The sequence below is a fragment of the Panulirus ornatus genome, chromosome 58, assembly GCF_036320965.1.
Source record: "Panulirus ornatus isolate Po-2019 chromosome 58, ASM3632096v1, whole genome shotgun sequence".
Classification (NCBI taxonomy): domain Eukaryota; kingdom Metazoa; phylum Arthropoda; class Malacostraca; order Decapoda; family Palinuridae; genus Panulirus; species Panulirus ornatus.
Window position 1 is genome coordinate 24,637,537 of NC_092281.1, and position 11,284 is coordinate 24,648,820.

The 11,284-nt window shown below is 44.7% G+C and overlaps 1 protein-coding gene across 1 annotated transcript; it reads right to left on the reverse strand.

Moving 5' to 3' along the window:
* Positions 1-183: 183 nt before the first annotated feature.
* On the reverse strand, positions 184-7,925 carry LOC139766800 (cytochrome b5-related protein-like). Its single transcript, XM_071695719.1, has 7 exons — positions 7,863-7,925; positions 7,076-7,292; positions 6,532-6,710; positions 5,143-5,281; positions 3,763-4,165; positions 1,763-1,915; positions 184-683 (listed from the first exon to the last, which is right to left on the reverse strand). Exons 2-7 carry the CDS (start codon positions 7,290-7,292, stop codon positions 446-448), a joined length of 1,329 nt encoding a protein of 442 aa, XP_071551820.1. The 5' UTR covers positions 7,863-7,925; the 3' UTR covers positions 184-445.
* Between the last annotated feature and the right edge of the window lie 3,359 nt (positions 7,926-11,284).

Below are 11,284 nucleotides of genomic sequence, written 5' to 3' on the forward strand. Positions count from 1 at the left end.
ATATAAAGCGGAACTACTTATACCATCGTACATAAGGCGAATATACGAGGTATATATAAAGTCCTTGTGCTTGAACAACCCTAGATATATACATAGACTTTATAAACGTTTTATATATTTGATTTTTTAAAGATTGAAATGAAAATTGTAAGATGCGAAGAGGGAAATAAAAATCAAACGTGAAAATGAAGAATACATCGTGTCGTACTGTAGATTTTGAAGTGTGAATATTATATATATCATAGAACACGTATATGATACATTGGATATTTAGACGAAACACACAAAACAAATGTAAATCATTATATAAGAAAATTATACGCTTATTTATGTGAACATAACCTTCTCTAAGCAGAAGTTATTTACAAAAATACTATCCATTTACTGTTGAGCTCCAACAGCACATCTTCATCTGTCTAGAGACGGAGATAGACGCGTCCGTCCATCAACTGATGGTGTTGGGGGTGAGTGACGGAGTGACGTTAGCCAGCTGCCGGTACTTGCCACGCGTCATATACCAGACGCTCACGAAGCTGAAGTGGACCTTGAATTGGCGGCAGGTGTCCAGGAAGGCCGGGTATAGGTGCTCCAGCTTGGAGTGGTCCAGCGTGGGCAGGAGGTGGTGGAGGGTGTGGTGGCCGTAGCTTATGGCCACCAGCAACAGGTTTACGTTCACCTCCGCTCTGGAAATGTGACAATGGACTTACTTGAGGGTGGAATGTATGGACTCATGATTCCAGACTTACTGCTGACCGTGACGATGCCTCCTCCTCCTTCTTTTTCTTCCCCTCGACCAGCTTCTGCTGTGGAATTATCTTCCTCCTTTTCGTCTCTTCTTCTTCTTCTTCCTGTAACCATTCTACCTTTAAGAGTCAGGTCTGCAGACACGTGTGAACTCCAAATTTCTCTCTAATTCTCTCTCACTCTCTCTCCCCTAAGGCTCAGGTCAAAGGCCGGGCCATCAAACGCAAGGGTCGTGACGTCGTATTTATCGTCTGACTAGTGATACAGGAAAACAAGTGACTGATGACACGGTCATGAGATGTTTCCCATCGGGAATAACACGAACGTGACGGCTCACACCAGCGTCACCAAGGCGTCACAGTCCGTAGCCCCAGCCCGAAACTTTGATACGTCACGTCGCCCCTGTGCCATTACAAGACTGAGATGGGCTGTACCTCCAGCAGGCCCTTGTAACCTGCCTAGGATCTACTGTACCTCCACCCCTGTAACTTACCTTGCATCCTCTGTACCTTCAACATCGTAACTTGTAAGAGATCCGCTGTAACTTCGGCACCAAGTTCAGCTGGTCTCGGTTACAGCAAAGTCGTGTGAACCCTCAAGATCCGAGTCACTTGGGCCCATTCGAGCAGCCTGGCGGCTATAATAAGTCACTTGGGCGGACGAAGCAGCAGTGTGAGTAAGCGGGTTTGGGATGGAGGAAGAGGAGGAACAGGAAAAGCAGAAGAAGGAAGAGGAGGAGGAGGAGGAGGAGGAGGAGGAGGAGGAGGAGGAGGAGGAGGAGAAGGAGGAGGAGGAGGAGGAGGAGGAGGAGGAAGAGAAGGAGGAGGCCTCAAAGGACGGTTCTGAGTACTGTGTGTCTCCACTTACACCAGGAGAGGAAACAGACATCCTCACCCCATACCGGTGCACGGTAGGTCTCCTGCTTGCTGTCCTCACTGGCGCGACGCCATCTCAACGCGGACGGGAGCCACTGCGTCTGTATAATTACGGATCAAGACAGTACCAAGTGACGGCTTACCTGTCTCTCACGGCATCCAGCTGACAGAGACCAAAATCCCGATCCTCCCTCATGGCGTCCCCTTCGTGGTATATATCCGGGTGGTGGTGGGTTCCGACCAGAGCCAGGCCTACCACCAGCGTACTGCACACGGAATGCATCACCAGCCACAGCCTGAGGGACGGATGGACAAGTGGACGTAAACCTCAGAGAACAATATACGCAAGACTTGTGGAACTGTTGTGACACAGAGCAGATGTGTTTTATCAAATCCTTACTTCTAACCTCATTATCAAAATATAAAGCATATAGAATAAACAAAATGTAAAACTGAAGCGATGTGTTCTATCAATTCCATATTCCAAACCAAACCATCAAAACAAAAAACACAGAATGGAAAAGACGTAAAAATTGAAGATATATGCTTTATTCATTCCTTACTTCCCTACGCATCTTCAACAACTTAAGTCTAAGGTGTTGATTTGGATTCTCCACCACACCTTCAGCATTACTGGCCTTTGACCTGACCCATAACAGTCAGGTCAGAGGTTATCATCTTAATGACACCGTCATCTTAAGCCCGAAACCAATGATACTACTGAGACTTAACCGGAATCGTAGGGGGTCAGGTCAAAGGCCATGTTCATTACACCCTCAACACCACAGGCCTTTGACCGGATTCATGCTGGTCAGGTCAAGCGCCCATGTGCTTTAGACAAAAACCGCTGATCGTTGGAGAGAAAAAAAGAACGAGAATAACAATACTGAATAAAAAGAAACAGGGTAAAAATATAGCTCCTTTCTTTGTCGGAACACATAACGATTATTTATACTTATTTTGTATCTTTTTTATGACCTTGCTTCGGACTATTGTATCAAAAGACAGATATATCATCTTACTATTGTTGAATCGTCGAAATACAGTTGAAGGTCTGATGACGGACAGAAGCATTAGAGAATTTCAAGATATGACCAAAGCATTTACACTTTCTTCCATATGATGAAAATGATACAATTGTTGAAATACAATACTGACCACAAAATAGTCAATAATAATGATATGATTCGTTTAACGGGATCAGATTACATTGATCTCATAGGACCATTTTGAATTTAGAGAGGAGACATGCTAATAATAATGGTTAGAGCAAGTCAAGAAGTGTCAGAAACATAAAGAAATCGATGTTCAGTAACACAGTTTTATAACAAGGATCCTATTGGGATGTATGAGATGCAATGACCCATTTGTACTGTACGGGAAATAAGCTTTGCACTCACTCACTGGGAACCCCAATCCTTAAGACTTTCTCTTCTATCATTCATGTTTATAAACTTTTACGTACTGTCAGTATTCACAGTCTCATTACTTCACCCATTACCTGCTAATATGATACTATAAAAAGTATTTCTTTGCATCTTTTCTAACACTATTTTTCTAACCTATTTTCTTGTGTATGGCCTCCAGTCTTTCTAATTTCTAGCAACTTTCGAAGAACTGTTCATTGTCGACATATCAAACTGGTTCAGATTTAGGAACTCAGAACGCTTTCATCAAGTCAGTCCTTACTCCTCTCCCTTCCAAAGTGGGCAAATAACTGGCACATAAGATCTCAATGTAACTCAGTCATGATGCAATATAATTCAGTGGAGACTAAAATGTCAGGATCTGAACTGGAGGTGAAGAGTCAGAATCCAACGGAGTTGAGCCCTGAGACCGCACCCCCCCCCTTTCTTAAGTCATGAACATGGCACATGAGCAGATCTTTTGCGCGAGCCAAAGTGTCCCTTCAAAAGGCGAGGCGTAGGCGCCAACGTCCTTCATGAGGTGAGGGAGATGTCCCATTGTGAACTTCGAAACATTACACCATGATGTATCATGCACATAACACTGAACTGAACACATCGTAGCAAAAACATAACCAACACTTTCTTTTTTTCTTATGTGATTTACACGTACTTGCTGTAAAACTGCTTTTGATCAGAATTTGTGGATGGAATCATTTCTCTACATCATCCCTTACCTTAATGCCTTTGCAGGCGACGGTGCCACCAGAGCCATCAGCACCAGCTCGAGGATAGGCAAGAGGTTCTCTGGGCGAAGGGAAATTTCTCCAGAGAGCGTCAGCCAAAGCCTCTTTGTAGCTTCGAAGTACAAGGCAAAGGGTAAGAGGAGTGGGTCCAGGACGTAACACCCATATCGCTGCAGGAGGTTCTTGCTCGGCTTGGGCAAGAACTCCCAGAACGGCTCAAGGACAGAGATCTCGTAGTCATATATGGTGTTGGGGTAGGCGTGGTGGGACAAGACATGACTGATCCTGAACTCGTAAGAGGAGAGGAACGTCAGGTCGAAGTAGTACATCCTCCAGGAGTCGCGCTGGTGCACAAAATTGTGGGAACAGTTGCCCGTCAACGACAGGAAAATGCCTGAAACACAGACGAAGATCTTCAGCGTCTTCGATGAATGTACTTCAGAATGGACATCAGTAAATAAAGGCGCCACATAATGTAAACAAAAGAACATTGAAATCTATTCTTGTATTGGACTTGGCATTTGATGATCATTGGTGTCGAAGTCAGGGAAAAGTCTTACTTTACCACAACGTAATCATAGTTTACTCGATGTGTATGTGTTCGAATCCCCGCGAAAGGGGAACTCCAGCGGAATCCACACCGGTAGTAACCACTAGGAGACCCGTCACAAAGAGACACCACGAAGAGACCCATCACAAAGAGACACCACGAAGAGACCCATCGCCACAGAACTAACACTAGGGAGACCTGCCGTTAGGAGACCCATCACTGGCAAACCTATCGTTAGGAGACCCATCACTTGGAAATCAGTCACTAGTTGACATAACAACTGGAGACTTACCACTAGGAGATCCAGCTCTTGGAGACCCACCGTCACTTAGGAGACTCATCACCAAGGACCCCATCAACAGGAGACCCATCACTTCAACTTAATGAGTGAAATTTGCATTTGATTTAGTTCATATTTTGCCGTTATGGTTCGTCCTCTGAGCTGTGCCTTTGAGAGGGTGTTTATATCTTGTGGTAAGTTACAGTGGCCCGAGGGATGTGCACCAGGCGTTGTGTGTGTGTGTCGTCTGGCTTGACTTACCTGATGTTGGGAGGTTTAAATATACGTAGCCTTGAACCATAACTGTAGCCCAAAGAAATTAAGTACATTTCTCTCTGTATCTATCAATTTGTCTATCTGTCTATCGACCATCTCCATCTATTGTCTCTCTCTCTCTCTCTCTCTCTCTCTCTCTCTCTCTCTCTCTCTCTCTCTCTCTCTCTCTCTCTCTCCCCTGTACAGCACACAAGCAACCAAACCCAAGAGACACTTAACAGACTAAAAGGACCTGAGGTGAAGAAGGCGCAGGGGGGAGTCGCACCTGCCACGACGGCGAGGCTGACGAAGTCGCTGACGGCGGCGGCCAGCATGGAGGAGGCGAATACCACCGCCAGGGTATCTTGGATGAGCACCATCCCCCAGGTGGGGCCCCTCCCGACCCTCCGTAGCACCGGGCCTACCTGAGGGAGGGAGGTAGGGAGGGAACAACTGTTACACCACAACTTCAAACACGAGACACTGAGGGCTTCCATATTACAGCAATCCAACCTCTAAGAAAATATAATCAAACGACCATATCATCCTAAGGTGTTACCGGACTCCACCTGCAAGAGGTTACACTGGCAGCTAAAACTCACGTTTTGGCGAGGTTGCGTCATTGGAAATACAGTCTCATAAAAGAGCTTATTACTCTAAGGAAGTCTACATTACCTTGCTACCGTCAGTAGCGCAGGGCTGCTGGAGCCTTGAGAAAGAAAGATCCTGTGTAACAGCGGGATACTATCATAAGGGAGTGGTCCTGGGGTAATCATAAATAAACATGATCCAAACGTAGATATCAGGTTATTGTACATAATTCACATCATTTCTAAAGTGGCTTATTTGCGTTGAGGCAGCATCTGCCAGGCTCCGTGCACCACACTTGGCTGGCCCCCCCGAGCTGGAAGACGTACCGAGTTATATAATATAGCGATGTAAAGTGTTGGTCTGATGTCTAAATCACCCTCATTCTACCATGTTATCTCCTTATCTTCCTTATCTTTCCCGTGAACCATACTTCTCTCTATGCATACACTCACCTTATTTCTTGTTTGCTAATAACATTATCATCTAGCACCATTTTTGAGATGTATACGGAATATGTTGTGTATCACAGACGATGTTGTCGCTGCGGGAGGGTTTGTACACCAAAGAACTAACAACTTCAAGGGTTTGTGAAATATTCCGCGCCTTCCTTAATTACTTTGTCAATTAAGATGAGAAAGTCTTGGTACTTCAGACCAGCATGCGTTATGTCGCTCTCAGGAATTCCAAACAAGAAGGTGAAACATTTGCAATATTGGGTAAACAATGAGGTGTTGAAGTTTCAATCATATTCGCTTAAGAGCCATATTCTTTGTGACGCTTGCGATTACTTCCACTACACAGTAAGTAACGCTAGAACTGTTTTAAAGTCTTACAGCAACTCGTAACGACATAATAAAATGTACATTTATGCACACATACACATACATATGTCTATAAGTCATTAGAATGAGACAGTATTCACAAATGGTAAGAAATTACATTTACGATTTTTCTGTCATGATTTCCATCCTGTTTGTGCGTAGCACAGTAACCCAAATATTGTCCGACACAAACCACTTTCACAAGTACAAGCAATTCTAAATAATTATTGGGAAATCGTCACGACTAAGACCTCCCTACCCACCTTTCTCCTAAAAGTCTTGAAGAAGCCATCCTGATGGAAGGTGTAGGGGGAGTTCCTCGGTGTGTGGGCGTTCCTGACGAAGTATTTGGGCAGGAGGGTGTGAGGGAGGGTGGTGAGGTGCGAGCTCTCAAACACCTCGGTGATATCCGTCCCTCGGGTCGCCAGGAGCCAGTCCCTGCCTGTCGAGGAGAAGGCAGGAAACTGTCCAGTCATCTGAGTCATTGTGTTGATCTGTGAGTTGTCATGATGGAAGATCATGATGGTTGAACACACAAGCACGTCAGATCAATATTCATAGCTCTATTATGTCCCGCTTTGGCAGGTAGTTGTGAATATGACTGAACAAGACTCACGAATAACCAACCTATCAGCTGTAGAGAACAGTGCCTCGAATCGTGACTCTTTTCCTACGTGATGCCTCTCTCTTCTCACAGGTTATCTGGACTAATACAAATTTACTTACATATTTGCAACTGATCCCACACCACACCTCACACCTTCTGATTCAAATTTAAAGAAGCTACAGATTTTGAATGTGTCATACCTCCAGGATGTTTCTGGATGAAGTCAGTGAGGTCGTACAGCTTGTCGTGGACCCTCCAGTACGCGCCAGCACCGTCGTCACTCCTCTTGCCTTCGATCCATTTATGTGAGGACTTGAGGAGAATGTCTCTGTCGGTGGGGTAGCTGCGGAAGCCAGAGGTCGACCCCCGTGCCTCTTGCTTCTCCCTTGGTGCACTGTCGCCCTTGCGAGGCGCCATCTGCAGGGAGAAGATATAAAGTACTACAGTAGTGTAAAACTCTCGTTAAGAGTAAGATGTAAGAATGGGGTAAGTGGGTACGAAAATATGACGTAAGACTTATTACAAGACGTGCATCATTAAAGAGGCGAAACCATCACTTCATTATCCTCTGTAAAGTTACCTCGCTCGGGGGAAGGAAGCATTACAGACACACTTGTGGAACGAGACACTGCCAACATTATGGTTTTACCACAAGAACGTCATCATGAATCTCACGTCTTCCTCTACGTAGCACTTCGCAGGTAAGGTGTCATCGCTGTAACGTGGAAGCAAATGGGAATGACAGCTGTGACGAGAGACCTGATGGTCATATCGCTCGCATGTCGGACACAGGCTAACACGGACTCATTTCTTCTGCTCCCGTTAGGGGGTTTACTCACGTCATTAGTCCAGCTCTCTATCTATAAACACATATCTAACACATCAACCTTAAGCCACCACATTCCTGTTCCTCAGTGAATGACCTTGTTATCCGTGGAAGTCGTCGCTGGTGTGAGGAAGACCCCGGGTGCAGTACGTCTGACTTACCGTGTGGTATAGAGATGAGCTGCTTCCCGCCACCACCACCACCACTGAAGGGACGCTGGTAGGGTTCTGTGGTGCTTGGAAGACGTGGCTCTCCTGTTGTACTATGCCCGGGACTACCTCCTGAGCGTGGCAGCCAATCAGAGACGCGCACACCTCGCGCAACGCACGATGAAATTCAGAAACTAACAATAAGAAAAATGACGTTGACTTTTTCTTTCTTTTTTTTTTTACAGTGGCACGTGCCCTTGCTGCCACCACTGACGAAGGTCAAGGTTCTCCAGCCACGAGTCCTTGAGTCTTGGAAGACGCACACCTATGTGGAGAGACCTTCCAGTATCCAGGTGAAGGAAGGACTGGAACGTAGCAGACGCTGTTTAGATCCCATGTGATTGTTTTTTAAGTAAACACGCTACGTAAGGCAGATGTGAACGAACACTTATCAAGTGATCCAAATCTTGAAATTCTTGGGTAATGTATATGTTTGACGATGCGATGAAAATATGTCAGTTTTCTAAGTTAGTCATATTTGACGATATCACAACTTAAAACATATATCTTTTTTCTTCAGTTGCTTTCAAGTGCTACAGCTCTCTTACTGTCTGTCAAAAAGTGAAGTGAATCGAAAAGGAATTTTACCATCTCCACTGAAGACCGAAGTCTTTGACGTGCGGCTCGTCCCGCGTGATACAAGTGGTACCTCGTCATGGTCGCTAACATTCACTATGCAACCTGGTGGTCACGTTACAAGGGTCAGGTTACTCCATCATTTCCCCACCTCAGTAGGTGTTGTCTCCAGCATGTGCCGCGCGGGTCTACGTGCTAATTAACAACACCAGAGCCAGCAACTATTGTAAGATCGGTTGTGGATGGAAGTAAAACATCGTCCCTTCCTTATGGGTCATAAACTATAACAACAACCACAATACTCTTCTCCTGAAGGAGGCAAGTGTCTTCTGTATAGTGGCGCTCTCCTCCTGCACCACTGTCAGCAAGACCAGACAGCCGCCCTTCACGGAAAAATTATATCGCACACAATCCACTGAAACACCCTGCTCTCGCTGATTGGTTCCTTCCTGCTACATCCTCCTGCTGGGGGTGATATCATATCGCACTTATCTTGTGGGAAAACTCAGGCACGAAGAATATACTCTTGGCAGCTGATTCTTTGAGAACTTAGTCGCACATCTAAAGTATAAGGAAAAAAAAAACAGGGAAATTGATCTCTTTAAATATGTGGTGACAGATGCGATTCTCTGGGATCCATGAAAAGAATGGCTGGATGTGCTTTCACGTCTTGTATACCGTTCCTACATCTTAACAACCTGGAGCCCACACTGGACCGACCTTGGCTCTTGGTTGACTGCGTTTTGACTCTTCTTTCATATCCCAGTACGAGGGATGACATATCTGCTCTGTTGGGGATGGAAATTTAGACATAGATGTTCCAGGGTCGTCAAGTTCATCAAGGGAGTCAGACACTGATGTTAAGTCACGAAGAGAGTGAAAAAAAAAGGTCTTTAATGAATACTATTATACACTTATACTTTGTATCCTCAAAACTCCTTGAAACCAACATAGTAAATCTAATGTGGAATCGACTACCTTGTTAGGGAATCGAGCCGCTGAACGTAGATGAAGAAACAGTCTAAAGATTCAGAAAAAATACGAGTGATATAGATGAAAACTTAAGATGATTCTATCTTCAGTAGATTTACTTTATCAGTAACACAAGTCATTCATTATGGAAAGGCGAACTGGTTCATCCGTACACCAACCAAGTGTACAGTGGAACGTTAATGGCTTCAGAACCTCGTAAAACAATTGATTTAAATAAGACATTTTCACTGAAGTAATGAATCAAACTAAAATGGGTAAATTGCTCGTCAGAAAGAATTTCCTACGCACAAGGGAGTACATGGGAAGGACAGATGAAAAGGAGATCTGATAGCCCACAACGAGGTTATCTGTAAATATATATATAATGATAAAGCACATTTATACATGATGTTACCGGACTCCATCTGCAAGTGGTTACGCCGTGAGCAAAGAGTCACTTGAGTTGAATGAGGGAAAGGAGTAAAGTCCAGGAGAGAGTTGTTCTCTCTCCAAAGCAGGTCATCATATCCCTCCTCCTGCGCGGAGTGCAGCCTCGTAGTGGCAAGACACACAGCAAAAGAGATTCTGGGTTTTATGATAATAATAATAATAATAATAATAATAATAATAATATTGATTGAGAGGGTGAAGGCATGTACAGAGCATCAGATTGGGGAAGAGCAGTGTGGTTTCAGAAGTGGTAGAGGATGTGTGGATCAGGTGTTTGCTTTGAAGAATGTATGTGAGAAATACTTAGAAAAGCAAATGGATTTGTATGTAGCATTTATGGATCTGGAGAAGGCATATGATAGAGTTGATAGAGATGCTCTGTGGAAGGTATTAAGAATATATGGTGTGGGAGGAAAGTTGTTAGAAGCAGTGAAAAGTTTTTATCGAGGATGTAAGGCATGTGTACGTGTAGGAAGAGAGGAAAGTGATTGGTTCTCAGTGAATGTAGGTTTGCGGCAGGGGTGTGTGATGTCTCATGGTTGTTTAATTTGTTTATGGATGGGGTTGTTAGGGAGGTAAATGCAAGAGTTTTGGAAAGAGGGGCAAGTATGAAGTCTGTTGGGGATGAGAGAGCTTGGGAAGTGAGTCAGTTGTTGTTCGCTGATGATACAGCGCTGGTGGCTGATTCATGTGAGAAACTGCAGAAGCTGGTGACTGAGTTTGGTAAAGTGTGTGGAAGAAGAAAGTTAAGAGTAAATAAGAGCAAGGTTATTAGGTACAGTAGGGTTGAGGGTCAAGTCAATTGGGAGGTGAGTTTGAATGGAGAAAAACTGGAGGAAGTGAAGTGTTTTAGATATCTGGGAGTGGATCTGGCAGCGGATGGAACCATGGAAGCGGAAGTGGATCATAGGGTGGGGGAGGGGGCGAAAATTCTGGGGGCCTTGAATAATGTGTGGAAGTCGAGAACATTATCTCGGAAAGCAAAAATGGGTATGTTTGAAGGAATAGTGGTTCCAACAATGTTGTATGGTTGCGAGGCGTGGGCTATGGATAGAGATGTGCGCAGGAGGATGGATGTGCTGGAAATGAGATGTTTGAGGACAATGTGTGGTGTGAGGTGGTTTGATCGAGTGAGTAACGTAAGGGTAAGAGAGATATGTGGAAATAAAAAGAGCGTGGTTGAGAGAGCAGAAGAGGGTGTTTTGAAGTGGTTTGGGCACATGGAGAGAATGAGTGAGGAAAGATTGACCAAGAGGATATATGTGTCGGAGGTGGAGGGAACGAGAAGTGGGAGACCAAATTGGAGGTGGAAAGATGGAGTGAAAAAGATTTTGAGTGATTGGGGCCTGAACATGCAGGAGGGTGAAAAGCGGGCA

Coding starts and splice junctions, on each gene's coding strand:
- LOC139766800 (XM_071695719.1), bottom strand. CDS start 7,292: ATGGCGCCTCGCAAGGGCGACAGTGCACCAAGGGAGAAGCAAGAGGCA. Junction 4,166..5,142: donor CAGCCTCGCCGTCGTGGCAG/GTGCGACTCCCC, acceptor TCTGTGTTTCAG/GCATTTTCCTGTCGTTGACG. Junction 684..1,762: donor CTGGATGCCGTGAGAGACAG/GTAAGCCGTCAC, acceptor TCACATTTCCAG/AGCGGAGGTGAACGTAAACC.